Source organism: Melopsittacus undulatus, chromosome 5 (assembly GCF_012275295.1).
Source record: "Melopsittacus undulatus isolate bMelUnd1 chromosome 5, bMelUnd1.mat.Z, whole genome shotgun sequence".
In the NCBI taxonomy this organism is placed as follows: domain Eukaryota; kingdom Metazoa; phylum Chordata; class Aves; order Psittaciformes; family Psittaculidae; genus Melopsittacus; species Melopsittacus undulatus.
The window spans coordinates 52,323,044-52,338,558 of NC_047531.1; the positions used below are offsets into that span (position 1 = coordinate 52,323,044).

The 15,515-nt window shown below is 47.1% G+C and overlaps 2 protein-coding genes across 2 annotated transcripts in view; one reads left to right on the forward strand and one right to left on the reverse strand.

The window, feature by feature from the left end:
* The window catches only part of DENND2A (DENN domain containing 2A), a 60,825-nt gene extending 59,695 nt beyond the window's left edge, over positions 1-1,130 (reverse strand). The window contains exon 1 of the mRNA XM_034062906.1: positions 1,007-1,130. The gene's annotated coding sequence lies outside the window, so the exon portion shown is untranslated. The remainder of the gene's footprint in view (positions 1-1,006) is intronic.
* Positions 1,131-2,548: 1,418 nt separating this feature from the next.
* On the forward strand, positions 2,549-12,997 carry ADCK2 (aarF domain containing kinase 2). The gene is made up of 8 exons (XM_005151827.3): positions 2,549-3,504; positions 4,196-4,342; positions 5,840-5,968; positions 6,604-6,699; positions 8,703-8,954; positions 10,323-10,451; positions 10,925-10,978; positions 12,183-12,997. The coding sequence occupies exons 1-8, from the start codon at positions 2,587-2,589 to the stop codon at positions 12,324-12,326; spliced, it is 1,869 nt and encodes a 622-aa protein (XP_005151884.2). The 5' UTR covers positions 2,549-2,586; the 3' UTR covers positions 12,327-12,997.
* Positions 12,998-15,515: the final 2,518 nt, after the last annotated feature.

Sequence of the window (15,515 nt, forward strand, 5' to 3'; positions counted from 1 at the left end):
CCAAGCAGGCAGAAAGCCCCAGTCCCCTCTTGACCATTCGTTTTCCAGTGCTGAGCGTTAAGAGCCAGGCTCCTTGGAGACTCATAAAATCAAAACCTCTGAAAGCGTCCCAAGTACACCTGCATGCTTTACCCTCAGTTTGTATTTGACACCCTGAGATCACGGCAGCAGACAGCTGTAAATTCTTCCCTGTTCCCTTCCCAACCACCGTTCCTCTTCACCAACTCCGTGCCTAACCCGTTTGCACCCTTTCTCTCCCCAGGTCATCCCCAGGTGAATATTCTCATAGATCCCCAGTAGGAGTCAGAAATGCTCCTGTCAAAAGCAAACTAAGAGAAAAAGAGGCTATCTAGAGCAGAGAGAAATGCAGAGGTACAATCATGGAGAGGTTCAGGGCTTTGCTGAAACGGAGGAGAACTCTGCTGCTTCCCCCAAAGAATCTACTTAGCGTCTCCTCAGCCTTTTCTGCTGCTGGAGACCAAGTCAGGGCTGACTTCACCCAGGGGCGCCGTGCTGCGTGGCTGGGCTGCCTCTGCTCCCCCATCACTCCGAACAACTTGGGTCGGCCTTCAGCAGCTCCCCGCGTTCCCTCCGCCCTTCTCCCACCCGCCTGCGACCGAGAGCCGCTCCAGCAGCCGACCCAGCGCACCCGCACCAGGCGGGGACAGCGGGAGCAGCAGCAGACCCGGCGGGAAAGCGGCGAGGACGAGCGGCGGTACCCTCAGCGGCCGGGACGGTGGGGGACTGGCTCACGGCCCCCGGTTTCCCGCTATTGCAACCGAACACACAACAGGAGAAGGGGGGAAAAACACTTTGGTGGCTGAAGGGAGAAAGGAATTAACAGATCTGTCGGAGCGGCACCGATCCCCTGCGCCCCGACCGCCAGTACGGGAGAAGAGCTGTCTGCCGCCGGCGGCGGGCTGCCTCCGGTACCCTCTGCCCGCTCTCCGCCGGTAACGCCCGCCGCTGCCCCGATCCCACCACGGGCCCCTCCGCGCCCCCCTACCTTTCTCAGCGGCGGCGGGCGTGAGGGGCCGTAGCCCTGCATGGCGACGGCGCCCGGCGCCGGGCTGGCGGCCTGCGGACGCGCGGCTGGGGGCTCCCCGCCCGCTGCGCCATGCAGCGCCGCTACGCTGCTGCCGCCCCCCGCCGCCACGGGCCCCGGCCCCAGCCCCGGCCCGGGCCGCCCTCCGGCGGGAGCACCGCCCCACCCGCCGCCATGGCAACGGCGCCCGGCCCCTCGTCTCGGGCAGTCCCGCATCCCGGGGCGGCGGGCAGAAGCGATGAGGCGCAAGAAGGTGCATTTGTGGTTGCGGACAGAAACATCCGAGGGATCCTGAGGTCCCTTCCAGCCCTAGCCACTGTATGATTCTGTGACAGTCCCTACATGGCACCAAAGCAACACCGGTTACTCCAAAGGCTTTCCCCTGCTAAATCAGTCACAGCATCTTTCAGCTCACGAGAAGCCTCAAGCCTGTGAAACGATTTCCACCCTTTGATCCGGTTTGCCTGAGCAGGGTTGTAATCCAGCTGCCTGTTGGCACAGAGATTGGCTTGGTCAGATAGGAACTACCCGATGTTAAAGTGAGGGAACGATCTGGATTGGAAAGTGGATTAATTCTTCCTACAGGTTGTTGGTTCCCAGGATACATTAAAATAACAGAAAGGGGATATATTTTTATTTTTCCTCAGTAGAAGTAAGCAGTTAGGGACATACGCCCAAAGCTGGAAACAAACCGAACTGCCAATGGGAAAGGACACAGCTCCCAGCTCAAAGCCTTGCTGCACAAGACAGGAACTTTCCTGAACAGCCATGAGTGGCAGCATCACCTTTGCTAAAACACACTTTCTGATGGGTTGTGGTCACACGCAAAAGCTTCCAAAAGGGAGAGACAGATGATCACCAGCTGCATCCTCAGCAGCAGGTGCTTTAGTTGCGATTTGTACCAGATATGTGTGATTACGAGGAAGGTAACTACACTGCCAGATGACTTGGGAATGAGTAGGAGATCCTGCAACCCTTCTGTGGGGCAGGAAGCCCAAGGCTCAGAGCAAGCCAGGGAGATAAAATAACTCATTGCCTCAACTGAGCAACCATCATCCCCTCAGCAGGCTTTTGCTTTAATTTATTAGTAGCGATGTGCCGTCATGGCCCCTCAGATACTCCCATTACCGACAACACTGACTCTCATTAATAGGTGTCAGCCGCCTGCATAGCTTGATTCACCACACGGCAAGAGCCCAACTGTCAAAACGGATGGAGAGATGAGGGCTCTGCCTCACGTATGTCACCGGGTGACAAAAGGGAAGGGGCATCTCATCTTTCCCTATTAAAGACTGAGGGGATGCTCCTACTCAGGTCACAGCTCAGACAAACTCTTCCCTTCACAGGACTCCACCGCCATACCTGAGCCAGGAAGAATCACCTCCACTTCCCTCAATGCTCTCCCTCCTGTCCCTTTAAGGGGCGGGTCTCCACCGCCTGCCAGCTCTGATTGGCTGGCCACTCCTTCCGTCTTCACAGTCGTGTGTCCCCGTCCTCCCCCTCCCCCGTGGCCGTTACCGGCCGTTAACGGCGGTGGCAGGATGGTGGCGGGTAGTGCTGTGCGGCTGTTGCCGCTTCCGCGCCCCCTCCTCGGGCGGGCCGCTGGGGCCAGGGGAGGGCTGCCCGGCTGGGCGGCCGCAGGGCGCGGAGGGTTGCGTACCCGGCGCTGGGTTGCGGTGGCCTTGGCGGTGCCCGCGGGGACCGGCTGGAAGGAGAGGCCGGGGCAGCGGGGACCGGTGTGGGTGGCGGAGCGCTGCCCTGAGCGGCTCCCCCTGGTGCTGCTGCGACGGTTGGGTCTGGTGCTCCGGATGGGTCTGCGGGCCTGCGCGTTGCTGCTCCGCTTTGGCCCCCTGCTGCTGCTCTACCCGCTGAGCCGCCTGTGGCCCGGCCTGGGCGCCCTGTGGCTGCGGCTGCTGCGGAGGGCGGCCGAGGCCGCCGGCCCTACCTGTGTGAAGCTGGGCCAGTGGGCCAGCACGCGGAGGGACCTCTTTTCCGAGGCCTTCTGCGATGAGTTTTCAAAGCTACACATCGAGGTGAGCCCACACCCGTGGGGCCACACGGATGAACTCCTAAGGAAGGCCTTTGGTGAGGACTGGATGGGCATCCTCAAGTTCCAGAGCCAGGAGCCGGTGGGCTCCGGCTGTGTTGCCCAGGTGTATAAAGCCTATGCTGACCTCACTGCCATCGGTGGCTCGCAGGCCAAGAAGCTAGGACCACACTTGGAGTTCAGGACTGCTTTTGAAGCATGGGAAGCGTCAGGCTTTAGAGGCCTCCTCAGATGGCTGAGGACGAGGAAGAGTGAGCAGATATGGGATGAGAGGAGCAGGGAGGAGTTCAGCACAGCAGACTGCTTACAGAGAAGTCCTGAGAGTGGGATGTCCTTTATGAAGCAAATGGCCAAACCACCCGTGAATGCACGTCCTTCATCAGCCAAGCATCTCATGCCTGTAGCCATTAAAGTAAGTCATACACATCACTGGTAGTGTGTGAAAATGGAGGGTGCCGGATGAGGCTGATCAGGCTTTAATTTCCATGGAGATGAGCAGCTGGCTGAGACTAGGTGAAGTGAGAAGTGATGCCCATCTCCCTCAGTGGCTTTTCTCAGTGTTTTCATTCCAGCCAGCTGCAGTCCAGATTTGCAGTGGCTCCAGCCTGGAGAACATTAGGACACATGACTGCCTATGGCACCATTTGATGTGGCATGTGGATGCCACAAATGCTTACAAGGGTGAAGTTTACACTAAAAGAATGAATATTAAATTTGGTTTCAGTTTCCAGACAAGGAAACCCCTCCTCTGCTTACATGAAGAAATCTGGAACAGATAAGTTCTTTCCAGCAAAGTTTATTTAAAGAAATCTTAAGTTTGAGCTGCTCCAAATACTAGTCAGTACTGCATGGCAGGGAATGAGTGGGAGTGTGAAAGCAGTGGAAAATGGCATAGGGTGAGACTATAGCACAGATATATTCAATTTCACAGTTATAAAATGTTTCTTTACAACTTAATCCAAGGCAAAATCTGAGTTCTGAGGACTAGCTGGGGAAACTCCCAGTCCAACAGGCTGGGTACTAGCTATTTGGAGTGCATTGCTTAGGTTGATTGACGTGGAGTGTCTAGGGAGTTGATCTTGTCACTGTTGGTTCTTACGCAGGTCCTGCACCCTGGGCTGGTCCACCAAGTCCAGATGGATCTTTTTCTCATGAAGCTGGGTAGCCACATCATTGGACTTCTCCCTGGATTCAAGTGGCTCAGTTTGACAGAGATTGTGGAGGAGTTTGAGAAGCTTATGATTCAGCAGGTGGGTGCAATGCCATGGTCCCCATGTACTGAAACAAAACTGCCTTTGATCTTCTTACTGGCTGGCTCTGACTCTGTTTATACTGTGCTGTTTTCAAAGATTAGGTGAAGACTTGCTTGTTCTTTAGTTATGTTCTTTATTCTAATCAGGCACATAATGTTACTGTAGGAAAGCTCATGTGCCCACAGAGTAAAAAAGCAAAGCAGTGAAAAATTTAAGTCTTCATCAGATTAAAAAATCTTCTTTTAGACTTCTAAGTATGTTTTCTAGTGAACAGTCTGAACAGGCAGCTAGCCATAGTCACAGGCCTTTTTGCAGCTTTCTGAAACATGAACACTAGTAAAGACCTCTCCTTAGGAAACTAATTTCTCAGATGGGGTTTTTCTCTTTAATCCCACACAGATGTTTGCAGTATATACTCACCAGTCATGTTTGTTACCACTGAGATACGTATTGGCATAACTAATATGCTTTCTCATAGGTTAATAACACATTCGATATTGTATTTTCATCAGACTCATAATATTGATAAAGTTAAGCTTTGCAAATAGATTTGAAAGGGATTCACTAATGTCTTCTAAAGACAGTCTTGACACATCCTTACTACCAAACTTACAAAGATTTCACTACAGGCTCATTTAGGGTGGTGTTTCTGTTAAAATGAACAATTATCTGCTAATTCCATTTTTATGTCTAGTTTGCAGTCTGAAATCTGTACAAGCTTTTGAAAGCCTTAATTCTTTTCCCCTATTGCAAAAAGATCTACACAGTAAATCCATGCTGTATAAACTGTGGACTGTGTTCAGATGTGACTCAAGCCACTAGTACCAGTTTACTCCAGCACAGCTTCTGGTGGGTGTACTGAAGACTGAGGCTTAGGAGAGCATCTGATACACTAGTAACTTCTTTTTCCTTCTCTTTAAAAGGCCGAGAAGTGTTCCTCACATATTTCCCTTTGCCAGATGAGGGAGGTGAGGCAAGATTATCCTACCTCCTTGAGCAGCAGTAGTGGGCAGGAGAGATGCCTTGTGTCAAGATCACTGAAGAGCTAGGGCCAGGACTTTGCACAGTGGATTATTTTGTACATGTTACATTAAATTCTTCCTGCTGTGGCTGCCTATCTGTAAAGCGAAGTAAGGGCTGCTGTTCTTCTGCCTTGTCTGTTTGCCTTGCTAGCTTTGATTCAGGATCTGTCTTACTGTTGAAAATAATGCAGTCCTTCACTTTTCTGAGACATCAGGCCTGTATAAGTCACCCATATTTTAAAGGTGCTGGGTTGTGGTCTGTCCATTACCCAGCCTTTTACTCCAACTCTTCCATCAGGAAAGCTGGAAGTACATAAGAAGCACCACTCTATTTTGTTTTCATTCTGGCTTTCTGACTACTTTTGTTGCTATTGAATATTGCACCATAGAGTCATATCATTATACAGAGTCTTGAAGATCTAATTCTAATTGAATGTAATTTCCAGCCTGCCTTTTCTTTTTCTCCCTTGAGATTGACTTACGCTATGAAGCCAGAAATCTGGAGCGCTTCCGACAAAATTTCCTAGATGTCGATTTTGTGAAGTTTCCAACTCCCCTTTGGCCTTTGGTCACAGCAGATGTTCTAGTGGAAACATTTGAGGTAAGAGTGCCAGGGTCTGGGAGTGGTGGTAGCAGGGATAAGGCCCTTAAGGGAGAATGTGCCAGGGAGATGTTTTCTGAGAAGCAGCGATCAGAGGCAGAAGGATGCTTTCCTCTTACTTGCTTAAAGAGATTGGTGTCCTTCCTCAGTGTCCTCTCCACGCTGTTTGTGAGCAGTGTATCCTGGAAGACAGGTGGCAGAGAACTCCATATAGAAGTGAACACTTGGCCTGAAACCAAGCAGACCGGCTGTGTGTCCAGCCACCATGTGCTTGCTTGTGCTTTGCAAACCAACACCATGCTTCAGCTCTCCTCTGTGATGGGTCAAAGCAAGGAGCTTAGCAATCTGAAGTTTTTTGATGCTTGCCTCATTTTCCTTGTGCATATTTGACTCACAGACCAAAGCTACTCTCAGCCTTATTTTTCCTGCATGTGATCCTGGCAAGAGTATTTCTGCCACAGGGTGTATCATACCCTCTTTCCAAAGAGAAAACCTGTGTTCTCTATCACATTCAGTACAGCCTCTGTTGAGCAGGTCCTTTCTAGGCCCTCCCCTAAGTGTGGGCACCTAGGTAAAGGTATGCTTCAAGATGGGATGCAGCGTGTGTTTGACTCCAGCTCTTGTCTTTATTTCAGGAGAGTGAGCCTATTTCACACTACCTCCATGTGGAGATTGCCACAGAGCTGAGACAGAGACTTGCAAAGATGGGCATGGACATGCTGCTAAAGATGGTAGGCACTTGGCTGAGGCTAGAAGTGAAGGTTGTTTTCCTGCAGAAGCTATTCAGCTGGGGTAATGAGACAATAGGGCTAAAAAGAGAACCTGTTCTAACATCCCTTACCCATCTCCCCATGGGCTCAGACCAGAGCTGTGCCTTTTAGAGGCAGCCTGTTGATGGCAGGTATCTCGAAGTAACTCAGGACTTGGGCCACTTGCAGCTCCTGAACTGGCAAAGGGAGGGTCTATACTTCATGTGGAATGTAAGGGCTGAGTGGAGCCTGGGCTAGGTACACCACTGCTGTAGTCTTCACGAGCTTCTTCCACTGAAAAAGGGTAATCTGCTTGCACACAGTAGGGTCATCCTATGCAACTTGATCAGTGTATTGCTTAGGAAACCCACAAATTCATTATTAAATGGATGTTCATATATTGCCTAAGTACTATAAAGTGCAATGTAATTGGCAAATATGCTCTCTGCAGAGACTTATGGATGCAACTCACAGGGAAAATTGCTAGGTAGCTTCTTCATTTATTGACTCCTCCTCCAAAACTGCCTTTTTTAAGGAAGAACTAAATATGGAGTTAAGAAGACAAACCTGGCAAGATTCAGCTTCTGATTCAGCTTCTGGCTGTCTGGTTCTTCTGTGGTTAAAATAATTCCAAATGATCTGGAAGGGAGTGTTGAGAAGGTGACACAAGTGTCTTGTGAAGAGCCGTGAGATCTAGCAGGGAAGAATTCCAAAAGAACCTCACACTGCTGAGTGTGTGGGCATTAAGTGTCAGATGAAATTCAGTTGCTAACTGCAACAACATGCTAGGGCAATCACAAGGCCTGCAGTTCTGACTCCATGTAGTGCAATAGACTCTGAAATTGCTTTTATGAGTAGTAAAAGCTGTGGTGGAACTAGTATAGTTTTAGGTTAAGGTTATACTCAATAGTTAGGAGCAAAACAACACCTCCCCCAATTTTAGGAGTAGAAAAGAATTAAAGAGCAAAGAAACAACATTATAGTTGTAAGTAAAACAAATACCTGTTTCTTGAATACTTGGTTCTAGTCTGTCCAAGACCCTCCATTTCAAGGGCTGTAATGGGACTAGAAGAAGAGCAGAAGAAGGCTGGTGTGGAATGGCTTCCATACTGAACTAGTGAAATTATTTGCACTCTAAACTCTGAAAAGCAGAGAAATGAGTAGCTTCTGACAAAGGTGTATGCAGTCATGAGTGCACAATAGTGAATATGGATCTATTGATTATGCCTTCTCAGAACAATAAGGAGGACAAAAAATTATTGTTAGAGGTAACTTTTTCAGATGACGCCTAAAAAAAAAAAACAACCCTCTTCCATTTTCTCCCCCTGCCCTAGTTCTAATTATGTATGTGGCAATTGGACAAATTCACAGGAGAAATCCATGAAATACAAAGGTAACTTACTTGAGGCAGGAAGTCCTGCAGTCCCAGGTGGCCAGGGGGTTAGTGGAGAAGTAGTCTTGTGCTTGCCCTCTTGCTAGTCCTTTTGGGTGCTAACTGCTAGCAGAGCGGAGAAGTGCTACATACATTTGGTTTCTCTTACCTTGTTTTCCTTACTTTTCAATACAGTTGTAAAGTGGGTTATTGTTGTGGACTAGACAAACTTAACCCTTCACTATAATCCATGATACTGAATGGTATATGGCCTATTCTTACTCCATTGCTTTTTGCCAAGGGCCACCAGTTTGCCTGAAGTTCAGGATTAGTTACCAAAGAACACTACTGTTCCCTGTTGGGAATCCTGCGTGTCCTACGTGACCTCTAACAAACACACAGGATGGCTTCACACAACTCTGCTGACTCCATCAGTGTAGCACCCATGCCATTTCAGCATAGCTGGTCTCCAGTGCCGAGTGGTTGTCTAGGATGAAGTACATTAGTAATGATGGTGAACAGACCAGAAGCAAACCTTTGCTGTTGGCCTGCAGGTTTTGCTGCAGGTAAGTTTGGTCGGAATGAGCAGCTCTAAGACTTTCCCATCCTCTAGGTCTTTGTTGACAACTTTGTTCATGCTGACTTGCACCCTGGGAACATCCTGGTTCAAGGCATGGCCCACATCAACACCAACGGCAAAGAGCAGGCAGCCATCGTGGACTTGTGTGACACGCTTGTGGTGGAAGTGCAGCCACCCCTCAGGCAGCTCTGCCTGGTGCTGCTGGATGCAGGGATCGTGGCCGAGCTGCAGAGTGCTGACATGCGGAACTTCAGGGCAGTTTTCACAGCTGTGGTCCAAGGCCAGGTGAGGCCTCTGTCATGGGGCTGGGTAGCTGAGGCTGGGGAAGGGAGACAGCAGTAGAGTCTGATGGCCAAAGTGATGGCTTTCTTTCTTATTTCCACAATCCTTAAGAGAGGGGAGAGGAGAATTGGTAGCTTGGAAGCTATACTGCACACAGGGATAAGATAAGCCTCCTCAGCAAGGAGGCTGCCAGAGTGGAGTGATTTAGTGGCCCAGGAAACAGGAAGCACTGGTTGCTACTTCTCAGGTCAGGAGTGCTTTTGATGCAAGTTAGGATTGCCTGGAAGCCACTTGCATTTGAGATAGCTGCAGGAATCTGCCAAGTTAGAGGAGGGAACAGGTCAACATCTTGGTCTTCCATGAACATTTTGTTGTTGTGTCAGCATCTGTGGAGAAAAGGAAGAAAAACTGGGGGTGGAGGTTCTGGCCTTTGGCAGGCCCCTTTGTATAAGGGGAACTACTTTATCCTCCTTCCTACTTACTTAAAATGCACTCTCAGATTGACTAGGGAATCAGTGCTGATGTCTCCGGTTCATTCTGAGAACAAGCGTTGGTGTTCATACTTGCACATTGTTGGTTCTCAGCTGTGGCTTGGATGGCTCACCAACATATCTCAAGAGGGACACATTAACTTGATCAGTTTAACCTGCTGAAGTATACTGAGGAGTAAGTGCTAAACTGTGTATTGGGGCCCTCCTGTGCTGCCAGACTTACTTCTCAGGCACTGAGCAAAGACTGCAAATGTTTGATTGTTTGCAAGTCCTTCATGGCTCAGGCAATGATCTAATTCATGATCTACAGGTAGAAAAACTGCTACACCATCTCATTGCTGAACCTGGGGCTGTGGCTCTGTACATCACTGTCAGACATGTCTTCCAAGAGCCACAAAGCCTCTCACAAGTGAAGCTTAGGTATGGCTCCCTTTCTCACCAAACATCTCTTGGTGTAGAATCAGTTCACTCCTCCACAGTTTGCAAGTTAAAGGTTGGACCTAGCCCATAGGAGAGGTTAATATATGCCCTTCTTTATACCATTATCTCCTCTGCTAAGAAGAAAAGGTTAGTCATGTGGGTTTTATTTCCCTCTCCTAAAACTTCTGACTGCCTGAGAGATACCTTTGTTGTATTCTACCCTGAAAGAAAGATAAACAGGATTTTGCTAGATAACGAGCTAAGACTTTCGGACCAGTTCTACTGCTTTTGCACCTGTTCTGTTGATGCATAGGGTCTCTGTTGCTGGAATGGGAAAGACTGGGCTTGGGAGTTCTCCCTGCAGTATGCTTCCTCCAGGGACTTTTGCAGCAGGGGTCTTCCAGCTCCCTGTGGGCACCGATGATCCTGTTCTGATCCTCCTTTTCAACTTGTTTCACAGGGGGAGAGAGTGGCAGAACTGATCCTTCATCATGCCCGTGCTAACCAGTGCCAGGATATCGAGCGATTCAAAGCTGAGATGGCGGAACTAGTGACCAAGGTCAGGGGGAACACCATTGCCCTGGGAAAGGTGAGTGTGCTACGTTCCACCCTTGTTTATCAGTAATGCAATGCAACTTGGTTTTCAGAATGAGCCATGTGGAAAGACCAGCTCTTATCTCATCAGCACTTACCAACATCTCCCTGTGAGGAGCTGCTGAGCCAAATGTTACAGCTTGCATCCTGTTAGCTAAGGCCAGCCCGGGTGCTTCAGAGAATGTAGTGTGGTGGCATTGAAAAAAACTAATGCTTGTTGTGAACTGCTGTGAGGTCAGATGTTCTCAGCCTTCATGGGCTAGCAAGTAAGCAGAACCACAGATCATAGCTGAACTCCTTATCCTGGCTAGGGTGGGGGGAGTCTTATCTTGATGGTGGCTGTTGGCAGCCCAATAATTTTGTCCTACCACCAGAACTAAATGCTAACACTTAGAAGAATCCAGCCTGTCACTCAGTCTTCTTGACCACAGTTTTTTTTTTCAGTTGTTAACTTCTTTTGTATTCCAGGTTCAGGTGGCAAATCTACTCTCAAATGTCTTCAAACTATTGATGACCCATAAGGTGAGGTCCTGTTGCTGTCTGCCTTCAATAGCTGGCAATTCATTTTCGGAGGGAGAAACACTCAAATGGACATGAAGGGCTAACAAGGCGGGGACAGCTGTGGATTCTGAAAGCTGCAGGAATGCACTGAAGTGTTCCAGGCATATTTGTTTCTCAGGTCTTGATACACACCCTGCCACGACCAGTTTCTTGGGTCTGCCTTAATACCACATTTAACTAATAGGAATGTTTCTGTGATATATTTTTCCTATGTTTTTATAGTCGTTTAAAAGAAGAAAATGAAATCGAATGTATGTTCCCTTTGTTGTATCACTGCACACTTTCTTCCCTAGACCTCTTCCTTGATGTGGGGTTATGGAACTGCACTAGGCCATTTTAAGGGTTTGTTAGAAACCTTCAGAGTGAGAAGCTGTTCACAGAACAGAGGTTCCATCTTATAGATGGTAGTATTTGGAAAACATGTTTCCACAGTTGCAAAGAACTTGGGAAATCAACAAAGCTATGGTGGCCTGAACTAGAGGAGATGAGATGGCTGTCAGCTACATAGCTGCCCAGCCTGTAAAGGGGTCCCTCTAAACATTCCTTAGTTACAGGTTTCTTTCATTAAGCCTCATTAAGCTGGTTTCTAATAAAATAAAATGTAATTTAGGCCCTTACAAAGCAAATCCTCTCAACTCAATGAATTCTTAATGCCTTGAAACAATCCCAGTACCTGGCTGAGAACTGGGGAATAGTTTGGTCACATGCAGAGCAGAGGTTTTCTCTGTGATCTAGGGGGCTCCTTTGTAGCCATTCAGGAGGTGAGGTCCCCTTTATGCATGTGCCTGTGTTCAAGTACATTGGATACTGCAGCTTGTTAACTACACTAGCAATGGTGAGGACTCCTAAGCCCCTTCTATATCAGTATGGAAGAAAAAAAAAATCCCAGTCCCCTTCTGGAGCTGAAAAACTTTTGTGTTCCCTTAGGGCATTTAACCTGAAACTGTCACCTTATTTTTGGGCCTGCTGCTGGATTTCAGTGAGTTCTGAAACTCCCAAGTGGTGGAGTTGCATTATAGTTTCAGGTGTGCCTAAGCTCTTCCCAATCTCTTCCTTTCCCTCTCACCTTAGCCAGAGAATTCTGTCGAATTCTTAGCCCATTCTGTAGAATTGGCTCAGGAGAAAGTAAGGTCTGCCAACTCCATTTAGTCTCTTGTCATTCTAGGTGAAGCTTGAGAGCAATTTTGCTTCCATCATCTTTGCCATCATGGTTCTGGAAGGACTCGGTCGTTCCCTGGATCCTGAACTGGACATTCTAGAGGCAGCTAAACCACTGCTCATCAAAACTGCAGCTTCTGTCCTCAGATAGACTTCTGTGGCTGCTGTCCCCCTCTGTGCAGGGTTATGCCTGTGCCGTCAGTGAGCTGACTGAGAAAGAAGCTGATGGTGAGAAGTCATGTTTATCCTGGGGACATGCCATGCAGAGGTTACTTTCCATTAATGTTGCTTTCAGTTGTTTCAGCCAAGCACCAGGCTGAGATGATCAGAATTCCAGAAACCAGGAAGACTTTGCACAATTGGAGACTTCTGACTCATCGCATCATGTAGTTTAGGTGCACATGACCACTGCAGCCTGATGAGAAAAGCAGTCTGACTTGTCTAGAAGTCTTTAAAAATATGTTCATTGATCCAGTCTGTTTTGAAATCTATCAGGTTAAATAGGTAAAGTTGTTATAGTGACTTACCTGTCACTGTGGTATGAGACACGGTGTTCCAACACCACCTAACCAACTCATTCAGGCTGAAAAAAAAGCCAATAGCCTTTTTGTCTTTTGCACTTTTTGCTTCTACTTTTATTGTAGAAGTGTCCTGAGATTCTGCAGGGAGTGGTGTGTTCTTAGGCATTTGGGATGATAAAAACAGACCAGGCAAATGGACACCCCCTCCCCACCACTCTAGCACAATACAGAGAAACAGCAAAAGAAAATACTTGCCTAGGCAGGAAACCTAAATCCATAATAAAAAAACAACTTTTGGGAATATTTGTACTGCTCTTAGTGTTTTGTATTTGGGTTTTTCTTTAAGCTTGAAAAAAGCCTTTTTTATTTCTCTGTGTGCTTCCTTGCTATCACTCTCCCCACTGCTCCCCTAGTCTCACCCTGATCAACTCAAAGCTTTAACTAATATGCAAATTCTTGCCTTTTGTTTCTAGTAGTTTTCAAAACAAGGAGTCCAAGCATGGGTGGAAAACACATTGTGAATGTTTAAATTAATTACAGCCAGCAAAACGTGGCTTTTACAGTCATTTTAATTGCATTAAAATTATTTTATGGCTGCATTTTAATAGTGAGAAATATAGGCTATGAATGATTTGAGATACTATAATACTAAATATATTCCCAGATATACTGCATGTGAAACTGTAGCAGCCCAGGTTTTCTGCAGTGGTCCATTTTCGGATGGTTAGGCAATCAAGTAAAGGACCTTAAGCAGACAATCTGTTCTTTTATGATGGTTATAAAATAATGATTAATACATGAAATCTGAAAAATAAGTTTAAATTCCACTTAATATATTTAATGTATTTTCCTTTAATCATTACATGTTCCACTTCTAATACGTAAGGATAAAAGTAACAGTAGAGTTTGAGATGAAGTTTTAGGTTTGTTTCTTTAAGTCTAATAGACTTAAACTCACAACAAGGTACACTGTTAACTAGCGCATGATTTTGTGTAAAGGAGAAATGTAGAATCACAGAATGGTTTGGATTGGAAGGAACCTTAAAGCTCATCCAGTTCCAATGCCCTGCCATGGGCAGGGACACCTTCCACTAGACCAGGGTGCTCAAAGCCCCTTCCAACCTGGCCTTGAACACTTCCAGGGATGGGGCAGCCACAGCTTCTCCAGGCAACCTGTGCAGGTGCCTCAGCACCCTCATAGTGACGATTTTTTTCCCAATATCTAATCTAAATCTCCCCTGAAAGAAGAAAAGCAAGAGAACCCCCAACTTCACTTTAGAGAAAACCTCCATGTGCTGCCAGGGCCTGCTTTCCCTCTCCCACACCCACTTAGCTTGAGAGGCTGAGTCCATCAGCTGTGCAGGTCGGGGGCACAGCCACCCATCTGCTTCATGGGCAAATTTCAGCCAACTTTTCCAGAAACTGAACAGAGCTCAAATCAAATGACAGAATTCAATGTGAAATGCAAAAATGTGCCTCACACGTAGTTTCCATATATGCAGCAAATGATATTTGTTTCAGATCTTAACTAAATGCCTAAGCCTTCACCTTAGATTTAGGTTAATCTTTCCTTTCCCCCCCTTCTTTTTAAATAAAAATCCCAGTTCATGCATATTATAGATTCTAAAGTTAAAAATACCCCTTTTAGCTTTTAAGGCCTTAGAATAGTTTGTAAACATCTGGCTGAGACTTAACTTTAACTGCCTTTTTGGGGAAAGTTGACGGCATAGCTGCTCAGTTATCTCCTAAGGAATGCAGCCTGAGCCTCACTGCTAAGAAGCTGCTGGCCACAAAAGGTTTGGCGGAATTACAGAGGGGCTCCCTTTTGCAAGTTTAATTTTTCTTTCAGAAATTGCTGTTATGGCTGATGCTGTGGTCCTGGAAAAGGGGAGAATTTTCATGACACGCTTTTTGCTGAGTGATGTGCCAGAAAATGTGGAACATGTTTCTAAGTGCACACAGAATGTTAGACAACAACATCTACATTTTGTATCTAGTTCTGTTCTAGGTATTACCTAAAACAAGATACTGGAAATGTTAGCTATATTTCAGCATAATTTTGTGTAAATTAACATTCTTCAATAGAGCCCTGAGTGTACCAGCAAACAAATTGTGCCATGTCCATTCTCCTTTCCTAAATATCCATATGAATAAATCAGTTACCTTTCTGGCTATCCAAGGCTGACAACAGCATTCTGTGATACAGCCGCTGTATTTTGTACCACTGATGATATGAGGAAGAAGGACAGAGCTTCAGGATGTGACAGGCATAACCTCCTCCTCCCCTCTGTGAAAGAAGGCACCTCCACTTGCCAGAATACAGCATGTTAAAAACCGTTTACTCTCCTGCTGACAACACATGCTTCACTAAGTAAGTCACTAATGTGCTTAGAAAATAAGGGAGGGGAGTCATGAGCAAGTAGCATTGGACTCCAAGTGGTAACTGTGTTTTTCCCTGTAGCTAGAATGGGGAACTCCTCCTGGCCCTACTGGCTTCAGTGGATTCTTGCATGAGTTGTTAACTGTCAGTTTACCAATTCATTTTTCTGTAGCATTCTCATTTATTCATGGTGAACAAAAAGTCTGTTTATTCTGACCAGGTGCCCTATCTGCAAAGATACCCGAGTATCCTTCTGGTATAAGATTACCTGCTGTTGGAGACTGCCAGCCTGAACAGAGGATTGTAGGCAAAAGAGACCGCCAAACCCAGCACAGGGCTTAGTGATTCTCCAGAGACAAATACGGCAGAGAACAGACATTTTTCACATCACAGTGCCTAGAAAGGGTGGCTTATCACCAACAAAAACACATTCCTTTTT